The sequence below is a fragment of the Pecten maximus genome, chromosome 10 (assembly GCF_902652985.1).
Source record: "Pecten maximus chromosome 10, xPecMax1.1, whole genome shotgun sequence".
Classification (NCBI taxonomy): Eukaryota; Metazoa; Mollusca; class Bivalvia; order Pectinida; family Pectinidae; genus Pecten; species Pecten maximus.
Window position 1 is genome coordinate 33,335,401 of NC_047024.1, and position 18,040 is coordinate 33,353,440.

Sequence of the window (18,040 nt, forward strand, 5' to 3'; positions counted from 1 at the left end):
TGTTGGTGTTGATCCCTCGGACCGTCTGTACCAGGTATATGCTCTGAAATTTGTGTCCATTAGTATATGTTAAAGACATAATTAAAAAAAAAATGGCCTTCATTGTAAATAAAACTGAAATTTATAAAAAAAAAAACCTCTCTGATATATCAATGTTTCCAAGGGTTTTGAAATGTATGCATAAATGGTCATAATATGTACCGGTATATAGGAAAAAGTTCAAACTAATTACCTCAGTGAAAATTTCTTAATTTAATTTGCTTGTCATTCTGTATAAATTCCCTATACATAAAACACACAATTTGCAACACTCATTGCCAGCTGCTCACAACCCTCTGGAAATTCTTTAGTATTTAATTTGTTGGTTATTTCAACTACATTCCTCATATCAAACTCACTGATACATATCACCAAGAACATCTGTGTTATCTATCCCAACATTTCAGCCGGTCTCTAAGTGTTAAAATCCTGTCCGTAAGGTTAGTACACAACTTATTACATTGTATGCATCAAGTTCTATATACTCCAGTTAAGCTTTAGTTCTAGGTAACAATTATGTCCTTAACAGCTGTATTATTCCCTGAAAATTAAACCATAAGGAAGATTTGTTAGAGGAAGTGCATTTATACAATTTTAAAATCTAGAAAGTTAATTATGTGAGCATAAAGTAAAATTGATGTTAAAATTAGTGCTATTATTTGAACAATTCTGTACTTAAGATTTAAAAGGAAATGAAATATCATGTATTTGCAACTGTGATTTGTGTCGCCAGCTTTATGCTATAATCAACTTCATAATTAATAAATTGTCACATTTGCAATTTCTCTGACGCTGGCTTATATATAAATGCAAGTTAGCAGTGAATGAGGCTTTACCATTTAAATCAGATTTTTTGAAATTGATTGAGAAAAAGATTTACTTCATCACAACATGGCATTGCAGCATCAAGTTCTACATCCATTTAGATTTTGATTGATGATCATACTATTAGTTGCAGGTTAAATGTCAAAGGTCACACTCCAAAACCAGACATATTCTTAAATGACCCCGGCTGTTAATAGGACGTCAAACAAAATAAACCAAATTGACCACTTTTGAAATAAAAAACCTGTGGACAAGATATCTCATAATTTTACACCATATATATATATAACATTACACCTGAATGCATGCATAGCCTTTTGTGCTAGCTGTCTTGTTTACCCTGTGCCCTGGACAGATTTATTTTATTTATGCAGAGGGGATGAGGTACTCTATGTCAGCCCAGCAGTGGTTTTTGCACTGGTTTAGAATGAGACATTTTTGTCTCATTATAGGGAGAAAATCCTAGGGATTAAACTGAAATTTTGGCACCCCTCCCCTAAAAAAAAATAGAGAAAAATATATGAATAAATGAGCATTCTCCTTGGTTTTACTGGCATTGATTTGTGGTATTTAATTCTATTGAGGAAAACAAACCATGTGACACCTTTCTTCAGAAAAAAATGTGAAACTGGTTAAGTAGAAATTTGATTTGGATTTGTTTTAAAAGAAATAGACACCAGCCCTTGGTTTTATTGTACGTATACAGTCCTGTTAAACTCAGCAGTATTTCAGTATAAAAATATACTATTATCCCTCGGCATGGACTAGTGAACAATTTCTGTAATTGTACACTCCGTATAATTAAACATATTTCATGTATAGACTATCTTTGATAAAAAGATTTGCATTGTGTACCAAAATGGGAATGCCACAACTTGTATATAATTCTTGGCCTTGACCTCAACTTCAGTAACAAATAACTTGTTCATATTTTCTGAGGATATTTCAGCAAAAGTTTATTTACCAACTTCAGACTTTTTAGTACATAATCATGGGGCCCTCATTTTTATCTCTCGACCTTTCAAACCCTGATCCAAGTTCTCCTTCAGATTCTATGACTACAAAGTTAAATCAATAAACAAAGGCCCATGAAAATTCATAATTAAAAAAAACCTTTAACAGGTTAAATTTGAAATTTTTTATTCTAGATGTTTTTTTCCTTCTATAGTATATATGTACCAAAATATATTCAAAATGCTGAAAGCCTTGCTTTCTCCATATGTTTTTGACATCATGTTAACCTGATGATATGTTTTCTTTTTTTACAGGAGAAGAAAGGCAGTCTTGGTACCATTCCTGTAGATCCTACAAGACCAAAGATGGTAACAGTTAAAAACCCTGGCCAAAACCGTGCCAAACCCACTATGCCAGGAAAGAAATCCTCACTCAAGGCAGACCTGGTAGGTCATTATATCAAAGTTCTTTATCAATGAAAATTGTCCTCTTATCTCTATTGAACTGCATGAGAAATATGGTACTTTATGATTCTTTGCAAGAAATTGATGGCAGTAATTGAGTAAAAGATGTTTAGCAACTTCTGCTTATTAATATATGTATTACAAATTGTAACAGTCAAACCTTCCAAAGAAGGTAATAAAAAGGTCAAATATGACAGATTACTGATGTTTTTAGCCTACCATGTGATGATGGCAAGCTATTCAAATCGCAAGGCTTTTTCTGAGGGTTTTTTTTTGGGCCGATAATGGGCCCCATTCCCAATTGAAATTATTTCCTATTTAGGCCAAATTCCCAATATTAGCAGTTTACTCCTGAAAAACTCTTTCCCAATTCACCAATTTTCTTCTCAAAATGAGGCAAAAAGGCCCCATCCCAAACTTGGGAGAAAAAACCCTGAATCGTCCTGCGTCCTTTAAAATTGTCCATCCATCATCTGTCCGTAAACAATTCATGTTATCACTTTTTCTCACAAAGTACTAAAGGGATCTAATATTTCATATATAAGTTCCCCTTGGTCCCTAGTTGTGCATATTGCATTTTGGGACCGATTTGAAAACAACATGGCCAACAGACGTCCATCTTTGATTTTAAAATTTGAAGTTTGTTATCACTATTTCTTATAAAGCAATGAAGGGATCTTTCTCATATTTCATACATAAGTTCCCCTTGGGCCCTAGTTGTGCTTATTGGATTTTGGGACTAATCAGAAAGCAACATGACTGACAGGCAGCCATCTTGGATTTTGACAATTGCAGGTTGCTCCTGCTATATCGTGTTATATAAAGTTATTAAATGTTTTGAAGGAAGAGTTAAAGAAGGGAAAAGAAGAGAAAAGATCAGTCTTTCATTTGACTGATATGGATCATTCAATGGTGGGCGCCAAGATCCCTCTGGGATATCTCGTTTTAATTAATCCACGTTCAGATAACTAGCATTGGGTGTGTAAAATATAGTCACATATGAGGGAGTTGCTTAATTCAGGTGGTCAATAAGGCAGGTTTGACTATATATTATGTATACTTTTGAAGTCTAAATTATGGTAGTTTGCCCAAGATATCACTCTATGATGACATATACTATATATATTTCTATTCTTTTCTTCTTTGTTTTTATTTTTTTTGCTCTGATCAAATGTATGAGTACTTTGACCAATGACCACAGTTGAATGATAAAATGGCTGGCCACCTGAATTTGTTATGACCATGTCATGCTGTATACATTGATTTGATTCTTTGTAAATTACAGGATGTTGCAAAAGAATTTAAGAAGTGTAAAGAAGATGAATCTACAAGGCTTGATTTAAGTAAATCACAGGTAATACAAAGCACCAGCATAACCTCTGATACAAAATAAAATACAAACTATATTTTACAGTCACTTACAGTGAAACAAGTTGTAAGAAGTTAGAACTTCTCTTTATCACTGACTCTTGTTGTCTGGGATGAAAATACACAGGATGATGGGATGTGTTACTGTAGGATACATAGAAAACACATGGTTAGGGTCTTCTATTAGGGATTTGTGAACCCTAGTCACTTTGATGATAGTTGATGTGACATGTGACACTTGAGCAGTGTTTTCCTGGGTCACACTTGATTTGACAATTCTTGGAAATGTAAGGATTAAATCAATTGTATAACCTTATGAACAAGTTATTGCTCTTTTCAAATTATTATTTTAGTATTTTAAACTTGTCCGAAGATCTGGCTTCATTTTAAACCAATCTCTTTGACATTAATGACTTGGTAATAATTGGTAGGATTTATTATCATCACACATAGCTATGCTTCATTTAATAGTACCAGTATTTTGTTTGAACTTCTTGTTACACACTTCCCATGTACTATTTTGTTACAAGCATCTATGCCACTTTGCCATCTGATGGGTGTATTGTTCCGCCTCTGGATACTCTAGTTATCAGATGTGTATGTCTCTTGATAACAAAATTATTCTTAATCTTATATTTTTTTTTCCAGATAACTATTATTCCAAGTTCTGTGAAAGAGGTAAGTATTTGAAAATGTTATTCATTCTCTGATGAAAATGATTCTGTTTGGAAACAAACTGACTATAAACTGAAAAAGAAGTGTGCTTCCATGTGGATACCAGTAGTAACATCAATAATAGGTAAGGGTGTACCTTTCCAATTGACCGATACTGAACTCAAAGTCTATTAAATATCATATGAATTAATTGTGCTGCAAACATGATTTTGTGATTAAAATGCAGTTTACACTATATTACCCTTAGTGGTAACGTGTTAAAGTGCAAAGTAAATAATACAAATATTAAATAGTTCAAATACATAAATATTAATGAGGCCACAGTTAACTTATATGCAATACATTTTAGCAACACCTAACACCTTGTTAACATGGTAATATGAAATGTAAAAAAAATATAACAAAATCCATGTGCCTGTAAATCTACTCATATTAAGGAGTTTATTTAATAAAACTTAGTATACCAATTTAAAACAAATTCTGTTTCAAATTTTAAAAGCATATATTTCAGTTAGCTCTGAAAAAAAGACAAGTACATTTATTCATCTTATGCAGTATTTTAGTTAGATTATGTTTTGTTTTAATATTTCAGCTAATTCTGCTCCAAGAGTTCTACCTGTATGGAAACAAGCTAGGTACTTTGCCAGCAGAGATTGGTTACTTAACTAACCTGCAAAAACTTGGTTTGAGTGAGAACTCGCTCACTACACTTCCGGACTCTCTACAGAACCTCAAGTTCCTGAAGGTGCTTGATCTGAGACACAATCGACTCAACGAGGTAAAGTTTCACAGTGAATTGTACTGTTGTGCAGTCCTACAGTTTGTACAATAGACTCCTTATTAGAAATATTCTTTACCAAGGCTAAATGAAACAAATTATGTGTGTTTCAGGTTTAAAGGGATTTTACTTTTTAATTTGTTAAAAGAAAATTTATACTAAGGTTATCTAGAAGGAACCTCAGACTTTAACAGTGCTTTTATTGCAATAGCAAATTTGGGTAGGCACCAAAAACTACGGTAGGTAACAATGTTTTTTTAAATTTGTCTCAATGAAGAAATAAGTCATTTTCAGTGATGGTGCTAGGTAATCATCAATGTTGTCATCAAATTGAACATTATCAATTGGGTTGAAATAGCAATATAAGGATAACCAGCCCAGTCATTGTCTCACATTTCTACAACACTACTACACAACCCTAATGATACCACAGTCAAAAGCAATGCATGTAACATGATTAAATGTCTTAAGCCTTAAAACCTTTATTTTTTCGCTCTCTCCCTTTGTCAGTTGGATATCTTTAGTGAGCGCTGTTTACATGTGTATTTTGACATTTGTTTCTACAGATCCCTGAGGTTGTGTACCAGTTGCGATCTTTGACAACACTCTTTCTGAGATTCAATAGAATAAGACAAGTGGATGAGGATATCAGTAATTTAACAGTAAGTATCGTAGAAACCAGCCATGAAGCTCACTGGTTTAGGTTAAGTTTGGTTTACAGGTTTTTTCGTGTCCTTTCACAGCGGTTGCTGAGTTCAGGAAATGTGAGGGGACTGGTGGTCGAGTTCCTCCAATGCCTGTATCCCCCCTCAGGTGAATCTTGTCCTATTCATCTGGTTGTCCAAACAGGGGTCGACATTAACTTTTTTCTGCACTTGTCCCTTCGGACAAGTGATAGATAAATTCACTTGTCCGAATGAAATAATCACTTGTCCTACATGTGTTTCTACTTTGCGTTGCTACATAGAGTTATATTATTGCTTGCTATCACATAAATAATGTGTGAATGTTACACTGCTACAGAAATCTACATTAAGTGGTGAAATTTGAATAAAATCAATTGATATAAAGATGCAATTTTGAATTTTGTATTTGTTCAAACATATATTTAATTCTCTGCATTAAGTTGAAAACCTTTCCATCTGTTATGTGTAAATGGGGAGATAGTTTATTATAAAGCAGAGGTAAGCACTGCAACCCATAATTTCGACTCATAATAATTACTAACATAAAAAAAAAAAAAAAAAAGTATTACAAGTTATTTAAATTTTACTAAACCATCCTTTTTTACCTAAAAGGAGATAAATCAAGTACTTTAAAATAATTAACTTTCATGAAGAACTGTTCGACTAAACTATAAACACACTACTGTGAAAACATTAAAACATGTCACTGTTTTATAGTGCACTGCAGTCTGCTTCATCTGTAGATTCATTTTTATTACGATTCCATTATAGCAGATGCCACAGTATCTGCCGTAGTATCAATGATCTCACATGTACAGCTTTTCGCTTGCGTTTCAAACATACTAGTGATACCGATTACATGTTTTCGAGAGCCCTCGGAAGTCTACCATCGTTTCTATGTAGTTCCGAATGAAGCTTTACTAAGCATGATCAACTCACTTCCGTTCGATGGTTAACATAATTTAAAGGTGTTTTTACTCATTTTACAGTGAGTATTGAATCAGTTTTGACTTCAGAATATAAAATTAATAAAACACAAAGACAGATTTGTTACTTGTCCCGTCGGACAAGTACTTTAATGATTTCACTTGTCCGACATCAATTTTGTCTGGTACCGGACAATTGGACAAGCATTAATGTCGACCCCTGCCAAAGGGCTGGACAGCTCCCTTGGACAGACGTGGGCGCGGCTAAGTGGTCCTTCATGGTCCAGTTACAAACTCCGGTGAATCTCACTTCATGAATGAATAGGTAGTCGAACCTTGTTCTCTGGAGGTCAATGGGGTCATGAAAGACTTTGAGATACCCCAAGTATTTCGAGATAACTAAATATATTTGATATAGAAATTTAATTGTAGAAACCAAATATATTTGATATAGAATTTTAATTGTAGAAACTGAATTTTTATTTTGAGTTTAAGTAAATTCTTACAGTTATCAGAGTTCAAGATAATGAGTTGATATATCCGAAGCAAGTGAACATTTCAGGATCCTCAATACAAACTGAAGGTGATGTTTCTAACAAATATTTGGTGAAGCCACATACTAATAATTAAAAGTACTATACTAGACAGGATTTCAACATATGAATTGATGGTTGATTAATTATGTTGGCAATTGGCTTGCTTTACGATATATGTTTTGAGATAGGGCATATTGGTATTTTGATGAATAATATGTAATTATCAAAATTTGTTTTTCTTGCAGAAATTAACAATTTTCAGTTTAAGAGAAAACAAAATTCCCAAATTACCAAGAGGTATAGGAAAGTTGGTGAACTTGGTGACATTTGATATTTCTCACAACCACCTGGAGCACCTACCCGAGGGTAAGTTTTAATACAATATAAACTCTGTTGAGGAAATATTGTAGCTCTGTAGAGCATCATACATTGTAACCGCAACTGTAGCTCTGTAGAGGGTCATACATTGTAACTACAACTGTAGCTCTGTAGAGTGTCATACATTGTAACCACAGCTGTAGCTCCGTAGAGCGTCATACATTGTAACCACAGCTGTAGCTCTGTAGAGCATCATACAACATAACCACAGCTGTAGTCATACAATGTAACCACAGCTGTAGTCATACAATGTAACCACAGCTGTAGCTCTGTAGAGCGTCATACAATGTAACCACAGCTGTAACTCTGTAGAGAGTCATACAATGTAACCAGAGCTGTAGCTCTGTAGAGCGTCATACAATGTAACCACAGCTGTAACTCTGTAGAGCGTCGTACAATGTAACCACAGCTGTATCTCTGTAAAGCATCATACATTAACCACAGCTGTAGCTCTGTAGAGCATCATACAATGTAACCACAGCTGTAACTCTGTAGAGTGTCGTACAATGTAACCACAGCTGTATCTGAGTATCATACAATGTAACCACAGCTGTAGCTCTGTAGAGTGTCGTACAATGTAACCACACCTGTAACTCTGTAGAGTGTCGTACAATGTAACCACAGCTGTATCTGAGTATCATACAATGTTACCACAGCTGTAACTCTGTAGAGTGTCGTACAATGTAACCACAGCTGTAGCTCTGTAGAGTATCATACAATGTAACCACAGCTGTAGCTCTGTAGAGCATCATACAATGTAACCACAGCTGTAGCTCTGTAGAGCATCATACAATGTAACCACAGCTGTAGCTCTGTAGAGTGTCGTACAATGTAACCACAGCTGTAGCTCTGTAGAGTATCATACAATGTAACCACAGCTGTAGCTCTGTAGAGCATCATACAATGTAACCACAGCTGTAGCTCTGTAGAGCGTCATACAATGTAACCACAGCTGTAGCTCTGTAGAGTATCATGCAATGTAACCACACCTGTATCTCTGTAGAGTGTCATACAATGTAACCACAGCTGTAGCTCTGTAGAGCGTCATACAATGTAACCACAGCTGTAGCTCTGTAGAGCGTCGTGCAGTGTAACCACAGCTGTAACTCTGTTGAGTGTCATACAATGTTACCACAGCTGTAACTCTGTAGAGCGTCATACAATGTAACCACAGCTGTAGCTCTGTAGAGCGTCGTGCAATGTAACCACACCTGTATCTCTGTAGAGCATCATGCATTGTAACCACAGCTGTAGCTCTGTAGAGCGTCGTACAATGTAACCACAGCTGTATCTCTGTAGAGCGTCGTACAATGTAACCACAGCTGTAGCTCTGTAGAGCGTCATACAATGTAACCACAGCTGTAACTCTGTAGAGCGTCGTACAATGTAACCACAGCTGTATCTCTGTAGAGCGTCGTACAATGTAACCACAGCTGTAGCTCTGTAGAGTGTCATACAATGTAACCACAGCTGTAGCTCTGTAGAGCGTCGTACAATGTAACCACAGCTGTAGCTCTGTAGAGTATCATAAATGTAACCACAGCTGTAGTCATACAATGTAACCACAGCTGTAGCTCTGTAGAGTGTCATACAATGTAACCACAGCTGTAGCTCTGTAGAGTGTCATACAATGTAACCACAGCTGTAGCTCTGTAGAGCATCATACAATGTAACCACAGCTGTAGTCATACAATGTAACCACACCTGTATCTCTGTAGAGCGTCGTACAATGTAACCACAGCTGTAGTCATACAATGTAACCACAGCTGTAACTCTGTAGAGCGTCGTACAATGTAACCACAGCTGTAGCTCTGTAGAGCATCATACAATGTAACCACAGCTGTAGCTCTGTAGAGTGTCATACAATGTAACCACAGCTGTAGCTCTGTAGAGTGTCATACAATGTAACCACAGCTGTAGCTCTGTAGAGCATCATACAATGTAACCACAGCTGTAGCTCTGTAGAGCGTCATGTACAATGTAACCACAGCTGTAGCTCTGTAGAGTGTCGTACAATGTAACCACAGCTGAAGATCCAAGTTGAGTGTCTTGTCCCTTTCCAAGATGATTTATGTTTTCATGGAAACTGACATACATCATAGGGTGATCCCATGGTTGTTAGGGATGGGATTGATAGAATCTTTCACCCCTTTTTTGGGTTAGATAGTGTTGGGAAATCGGTTGAAAATCATAATCGATCATCGGTTGGAATCGGATACCCTATTCGATCCGATAATCGGTGAAATAATCTGTTTACTTTTCCAATGCATTTATAACTTTAATATCTTTAAAATTCCATTGAATAGTAGTAACTTAGCATGGAAATAAACTGTTTTCAGTTATCTGCCTTTGTTTACTTTATTTTGTGTTGTATGTGTACTGTATGCTTCACCCCCTCTGTAGTATGTGAAACATAACTTCCTGTTGAACATGATAAAGTCTCTAATATGTTAATGCCACTTTATGAATCACTTAACCAGTTCCTTTAAGCACTATAGAAAAGGGGTGTTCCAACTTTATATGTTTTTGGGGATTTGAGGATTTCTCAAAATAATTTTAATTACTGATCATGAGGACACATCAATCACAAAAAGCTACAATCAAGAAAAACAATATTTTTATTAACAATGAAAACAGCTTAATTGAGCTATTAAACTGATAAACAATAACAATTTAGTATAACAGAGCAATAACTAAACATTCTTGACTAGACAATTGACCTTTACCGGTCATCGTCCCAACACTACCGACGACTAGTTGATATATTGCATCATCGACCCGTCCTCACCGTTCTTGACTCAATACAGTATTTGATCCTGATACAACATCACATCTTTTGACAAATGCAGCCGATATTGTTGGTTGAACTAATTTTGTTTCAACTTTGTCTGATCGCGATTGTGTGGAATTTCCCGACGGTAATTTGTGTTCCCCGTCAATATGGGCTCTGAAATTCGTAGTATTTCCTGAAAACGACGGAAGAAAACATTAAGTTGATACTTGTTCAAAGATAATAAATATACAACTGACAAGCGTTCTAAACGGCTGATACAATTTTGAGTTTACAAATGAAACACATGTTACGTCTGCCGTACGAATTTGTTAGCTTGGTAGAACTTACCTGTATTTCTGTAAATCTTGCGGCATAGACGGCAAACAGCTTGCGTTGTATCCAAATTCTTTTTTGATGGTGGTTCATTATCATTAATTTTATAAAATCCGAAGAATTTCCAAACATCTGATTTCGTTTTGGAGCCTGGGTTTGGGTATATTTCCCTTAGATTTTCTTCAGCGGCCGCCATCTTTGTACATTGTTTATGTTTTCGAGTTACGCCCCCTGACGGGCGCGTTCGATTACATATACTGAGGTTCGTTCGTTTCGGTACCTTTTTATATTTGCCGATGATCGATTGTTGATGTTTGCCATCGATCATCGGCATCGAGATGCTATAAACGATCGCTAATCGATCTTTACCGATCATCGTCCCAACACTAGGGTTAGATAGGGGGATCTCAACCCGAGGAGGGAGATTGTTAAATTACCAAACACAAGGCTTGCCGTCACCCTATCGAGAACAAGAGCACGTTCAAAGAGCATGTGTAGCTTATCTTTTCCCTAGGGTGAGATCAGAAAATTTCACCCCGGTAAAAAATGCGGATAGTTAACCCTGTCCAGGGTAAGAGAAAAGGATATCTCAACCCAAGTGTAAAAGTTTGGCTAACTAGAACAAAGCTAAGCCTTGTACTGTCCTGTCTAACTCTTACACCTAAATCTAAATTGTTCTGATTAACATGTGTGATATGTCCCTTGTGTTGTCCAATGAGTTGACCACCAGTTACTACAAGGAAACTCTGCCTCAAAATTACCCTAGCTGCTCATTGAGTGAATTGGTGTAATAAAAATGTAACTGTTCAATCGAACGTTACGCTTGAAATACCCTTGAAATGCAGTGTTTGGTGAAAGACGCTTAACATGATTGTCCAACAGGACAGGTGTGTCCAACAGGTGTGGTGTGTCCAACAGGACAGGTGAAATCGCTAACATTAATTACTTGTCATTAGATTTCAAAGGATTTGTCTCAAGTTTGTTCAAGGTGAAGAGTTGTAGTCTGCCAGGCAAATTATATCCGGAAATCTCATAAGTTATTTTAACAAAATGAAGATATGCAATTGGTAGTTAAATTGTACTGTTGGACCCTACAGCGTTTGTTGCATGTACTGGGGAATCTTGTATATTTATGAATACAATGCTACATATCTGGTTAATTTATTTCTGTGATTACATTTGTAATATACTGTATTGTAGATTTGAATATTTTCTGGTTACAGAAATAGGTAACTGTGTCATGCTGTGTTCCCTTGACCTCCAACATAATGAGCTTTTGGACATACCCGAATCCATAGGAAACCTGAAGTCTTTATCCCGATTAGGCTTAAGGTAAGTGCTTGATGCTTCATAAAATCACTCCAGGGTGCCTCAGAAACTTAATTAATTTAACTAAATTTTTACTTTATCTAGAATTACTTAAAAAGATTTGTATCAACAGCATTTTCCTTCCACATTGTCTATCGGTGTTGTTATAGTAGAGAAGGCTGTCTATCATTGTCGTTGTCATTTCAGCAGAAAAAGAAGTCTTTCTTTGTCATTACAGTAGAAAAGGCAATCTTATCATTGTCGTTACAGTAGAAAAGGCAGTCTATCATTCGTTATAGTAGAGAAGGCTGCCTATCATTGTCATTCTAGTAGAGAGGGATGATTACTGTTGTCGTTATAGTAGAGAAGGCTGCCTATTGTTGTCATTATAGTAGAGAAGGCTGCCTATTGTTGTCATTATAGTAGAGAAGGCTGCCTATCATTGTCGTTATAGTAGAGAGGGATGATTACTGTTGTCGTTATAGTAGAGAAGGCTGCCTATCATTGTCGTTATAGTAGAGAAGGCTGCCTATCATTGTCATTATAGTAGAGTAGGCTGCCTATCATTGTCATTATAGTAGAGTAGGCTGCCTATCATTGTCATTATAGTAGAGAGGGATGATTACTGTTGTCGTTATAGTAGAGTAGGCTGCCTATCATTGTCATTATAGTAGAGAGGGCTGCCTATCATTGTCGTTATAGTAGAGAGGGCTGCCTATCATTGTCATTATAGTAGAGTAGGCTGCCTATCATTGTCATTATAGTAGAGTAGGCTGCCTATCATTGTCATTATAGTAGAGAGGGCTGCCTATCATTGTCATTATAGTAGAGTAGGCTGCCTATCATTGTCATTATAGTAGAGAGGGCTGCCTATCATTGTCATTATAGTAGAGTAGGCTGCCTATCATTGTCATTATAGTAGAGAGGGCTGCCTATCATTGTCATTATAGTAGAGTAGGCTGCCTATCATCTTCATTATAGCAGAGAGGGCTGCCTATCATTGTCATTAAAGTAGAGAGGCCATTGTCGTTTTAGTAAAGCTGTCTATTGTTGCGGTTATAATAGGGAAGGCTGACTATTGTTGTAGTAGTAGTAGAACTACAAAAGTCTGCCTATAATTGTCGTTATGTATCAGAGAGGCTGTCATGGTTGTCGTTATAGTAGAGACGGCTAACTATCTTTGTCATTATAGTAGAACTACAAAAGGCTGTCTATGGTTGTCAGAAAAGGATGTCTTTTGTTGTTGTTATAGTAAAAAAAGCTGTAGATGTACTGTGATGCCATGCTTCCTGATATTATTTCACATTGTAAACAAATTTAAAAAAGAATCCAAGAGGTGATAAAGCTTAACAGATAGTTTCAGTTGTAATATAATTCTGCTGCATCCTCAATTTTATTTTTCATTGTTCCTATTATAGATAAAAAATATTTCTATCATGAGTTCTGATGCTTTTTGGAGAACACATAGTTTCTGCTTCTACGGCCTGACAACTTTCAATAATTCACTTTAGAAATTCAGCCAACCGTACATATTTGAAAAAAATTATCAATAGCAAAAGTAATCATCATTGTTAATAAATTGGAGTTGAAATTAGAATGAGAGTAATATAATGTGAATGCAATGGTGCATAGAGAAAAATAATAACGATGTGAAGAAATAATTTTGAGGGAGAAAAAGTCAAAAGTTATAAGAAATGTCAAAAGTTTTGTTGTTGGATACATGAATTGATAATATAATGTGTTTGAATTGCAGGTATAATAGATTGACAAGTATTCCTAAAACATTAGCACACTGTGTTCTTATGGAAGAGTTCAATGTGGAGGGGAATAACATATCACAATTACCGGTATGTATTCCAAAGTTTTTAAAATCGCATCCTTGAAATATCATTCTGATCTCTTAAAAAAGTCTTAAACATAAATAAGCACTTGGAGAATGTGAGCATGGATTAAGTTTATATGTTTTTATATTTATATATTTAAAGTAGATATAAAAAAGGTTATCTTTACAGTCAGTCAGAGCTTGACAAAGAGATTAATCAATCTTGAAACATGCAACGACACTCATACGCATTGTTACGTATACTGTTTATGTAAAGATGAACCTTATTCATTGAAATTCCAGGTATTATGTGCAGTAGTATACACTAAAGCATAGGTTGAACTGTACTTTTGACGTATATTGACGACTGTTTGTTTAACAGGAAGGTCTGCTGTCCAGTCTGACAAACCTGACCAGTATCACATTGTCGAGGAATGCATTTCAGTCTTATCCCACAGGGGGTCCTGCTCAGTTCTGTTCAGTTTATGTAAGTATAAACCCTAACATCATCAATTGGTTACCTGCTAAATCCTCTGAAGTTTTACTAACATTGAATACTTCCCATTCAGGTGGAGTGTGTCACTGATGTGTGCAAAATTGGGATACAAAGCATAATAAAATCACCAAAAATCAAATAGAACAGCTGATTTTTGTAATGCATTTCCATTGTTTCCAAGGTAAAGTGCCTGTTAATAAGAGTATAAGACCTAGCTAACCAGATATTACAGGTTATAATTATCTCTGTTACATTGATGTCACTTGTATAACATTATTGTGGCCTTACTGTCATACACTTTATAACCAATAGGGCATCAACAACAGCAATTAAAACAAAGGTTAGATATCAAAATCATTTTAAAATATACCCGGAGCCAGTTTCATCAATATTCCTTAACTTTAATCCTTAACTTAAAATTTTCCATAGGAAACATTACAGACCTTCTTAACAAAGGTTTTTTCTTTAAATTCTGTAATGCTTTCCTGACCTATGAAAAAATCTAAGTTAAGGTATTTCCTTTTAAAAGTTAAGGAGCGTTGCTAAAACCGGTGCCTCGAACATATGTAGGATTTTGTACAACTTACAGGTCAATAATACTTCAGTTTTGTTTTGTTTAAACTTTTTAGATAGCAGTTTTTGCATTTTATTATGTTGCATTATTACAGTCTATAAACATGGAACACAATCAGATCAACAAGATTCCTCTGGGGATATTTTCTCGGGCACAGAGTCTTACGAAACTCAACATGAAGGACAACCATCTCACTTTCTTGCCACTGGGTAAGTTTGAAAACTCCTGTACCAGTATGTACAACAGCACTATAAGGAAGGCTACAAAACTTCAGGAAGAAAATATGTTAAAGCAAGATTGAGCTAATAAAATGAAACATGTAAAATTGTTTCATCAGTTACATTTAAAATAAAAAAAAATCTCTGATTTTTATCCTAGAGGGACAATGCAGTTTGTATTGTGTGATTAATATGAGTACCGGGTACTGTATCTATCACTGGTTCATATTTAAAGGTGCTATCCCCATGTCTTTTTCAGTATTTCTAAATGGTGTTGATTCCATATTTTCTGTAAAAATGTTTTAGAAAATAGAGATGATTGATATTTTTCTTCTCTTAATAATCATCATTTTAAACCTGTCTGTCACTTTTAAAAGAATTCTTTTTTTGAAACAGAATAATTAATGAAAATCAAATGAACATGTAAATTGAATGAACAAATCTAATTAAATAGAAAGATTTACTATGATTTGCTTTCCACTAAAAAGATGTAAAAATACAAAATATCATGTTGTATTTTCAGTACTATTTATAGTACGCATTGCTATTTTAAAACCAATTACTTTTGTAGACATTGGAAGCTGGGTAAATATGGTGGAATTGAATTTAGGAACCAACCAACTGACCCGCATCCCAGACGACATCCAGAACCTCGAGAAGTTGGAAGTTTTAATTCTTAGTAATAATTTGTTACGGGTAAGATTGTTTACTCCTGAAGATTTTAGTGTATTTATAGCCTCTCCTACCCCCGATGGGACTCACTGAGCTTGTCTGGGGCCGGTCTTTTTTCAAAGAGTGATTCATATTCCAAAATTATGTAAAAAACAAAACAAAACAGACGCTGTGATCAGGCTGTACATTGTCAACATGTAGATAGAAGTTTGGAGTTATAAAGCAGAATGTCTGGGAGTCTCAGTAATACCCCATGGCATTAATCCCGACAACAAAGTCCAGTGTATGTTACTGATGTATCGTGTGGCATTCCATCTCGCTTCTGATTATAGGAGATGAGGGGGAATCCGTTTCAGATTTAATTTGGTACCAGATACATTTGCTGTCCTAGTTGGGTAGGTTAAAGTGGTCTTTAACTGGTGTGCTCTGTGTTTATCGATGTGTTCACTGATGTTGATTTAGAATTGATGTTTTGGTTTGCCTACATATTGCTTTTAGCATAATGATAGGTAACAAGGGATAGTAGTATGTTCCTGGTGATGATGAATTGATTGATGGAGTTTAACTTCCTTGTTCCGGTTATAACCGCGCCTTGGACAAATCCTTGTGGTGCTGTGACCATAAAGGTGTCATGCGTTGTATTGGAGACCTGTATGTGAGCTGACAGGGACCTAAAAACTTTGGAGTAAAACTCCTTAGGGCTTTTCCAGTACCCCACCCCAGGACTCCAGGTTTGGTTTCGGGTACCACGGCACCTGTAGAATTTTATTTAATATATTACATAGAAGTTATAGGAAGGCAATTGCAATCCAACCATGTATAGAAGTGATTTAATGTGGAGTCCTGCGGTCAGGTAGATATTTTAATGGAATAGCCCTTACTCTCTCGACCAATTATTATAAAACTTGGTAAATTCCTATTTCTGTGGAAGAGAATAGGAATGAGGGCAGTGTTGCAGTTTTTGGTGTACAGAGACTGGAAGTGTTAACTGATAAGTGAGGGCCTTGATCTGTAGCATTCATGTCCCTGTCTGGGTCAGATCAAACACTCATTTTCATATATCAATTTCTCATGGCAAGTTAATGTGAAAAATTTCATAAAAAATTAAATTTATAACAAATGTCTGAGAGGTGTTTAGGAAAGATTTAGAATGTAAAAGACAGAATTTAGGAAGGATGTCCTTAATTAAAAGTAGAAAGTTTGGAAAGGTTGAATAAGAAAAAATGTGATGTTATGAACTAGTAAAATGATTCAGGAAAAACAAATTGTTCTTCTTGATTGTACTTTTTTCTTCTTTAATATAGAGGTTACCTCCTAGCATAGGTAATTTGAAAAAGTTACGAGTGCTGGATCTGGAGGAGAATAAATTGGAGTCTCTACCTCATGAAATTGGTAAGTAAATTAGTGAGATTTCCAGGTAACCTTTCCCAAAAAAATTCATTGGTAATTTTTTTTCATTTTTTTTCTTGAAAAATAAAAGAACCCTTTTTAATTAGTTTGATCACTGAAAAACTGACAGAACTTTGTCCACTTGCCACAGGATGGAGGAGGCATCAAGTATATCTGTCTTACTGTCTGCATGACTTTTGACAGAACTTCAGATTTATCTTTTAATTAGCACTGGAATAATGTGAATTGTATTGAAATTAGGTCACCATGACCTTCATAATTAGTTCAAAGTCAAATATGTGTAAATTCCAATTTGCTTACCAATACATGCCCTTGCACTTGCAGGTCATATTATATGTAGCAAGTATATATACCTGTAAATTGACTTTGGGATACCATGTTTTTGTCCAAAAAATAACTTTAATACATGTGACCTAAGTGTTTTCTGTAAAACTGTTATTTCCAGACTGCAGGGTTAGATTTCAAAACCTAGAGCAGAATTGTCTGTTTGCTTCTTTTGATGTGCTTTTGTTATTTTTACAGGTCAGTTACGAGAGCTAACGAGACTAGTAGTTCAATCCAACCAACTCACAAGCCTTCCTCGAGCTGTTGGGTTAGTAAGGAATATCAGACATTTTCCCCAGTTAAATAGGAATGTAACACTAATTATAGTTGGTCTTGCCTAGAATGAAGCAAAATATAAGAACATTTGAATTTTGTTATAAGGAAAATTTGTTTTGATATTTAAGTGATTTCACCCTCTATGCAATCCTTCTATTGACTTCATAGATTATATTGAACAATAAAAGAACATTTGCAAAGCTGT

General features: G+C 35.4%; 1 protein-coding gene across 1 annotated transcript in view; it reads left to right on the top strand.

The window, feature by feature from the left end:
* Positions 1-18,040, top strand: part of LOC117335507 (leucine-rich repeat protein SHOC-2-like) — a 34,566-nt gene that overhangs the window by 3,994 nt on the left and 12,532 nt on the right. Inside the window, exons 2-14 of the mRNA XM_033895545.1 lie at positions 2,133-2,264; positions 3,568-3,636; positions 4,299-4,328; positions 4,918-5,103; positions 5,670-5,765; positions 7,497-7,617; positions 11,959-12,067; positions 13,797-13,890; positions 14,248-14,352; positions 15,030-15,144; positions 15,725-15,849; positions 17,130-17,217; positions 17,758-17,827. Coding sequence (XP_033751436.1) covers positions 2,133-2,264; positions 3,568-3,636; positions 4,299-4,328; positions 4,918-5,103; positions 5,670-5,765; positions 7,497-7,617; positions 11,959-12,067; positions 13,797-13,890; positions 14,248-14,352; positions 15,030-15,144; positions 15,725-15,849; positions 17,130-17,217; positions 17,758-17,827 — 1,340 coding nt within the window. The remainder of the gene's footprint in view (positions 1-2,132; positions 2,265-3,567; positions 3,637-4,298; positions 4,329-4,917; positions 5,104-5,669; positions 5,766-7,496; positions 7,618-11,958; positions 12,068-13,796; positions 13,891-14,247; positions 14,353-15,029; positions 15,145-15,724; positions 15,850-17,129; positions 17,218-17,757; positions 17,828-18,040) is intronic.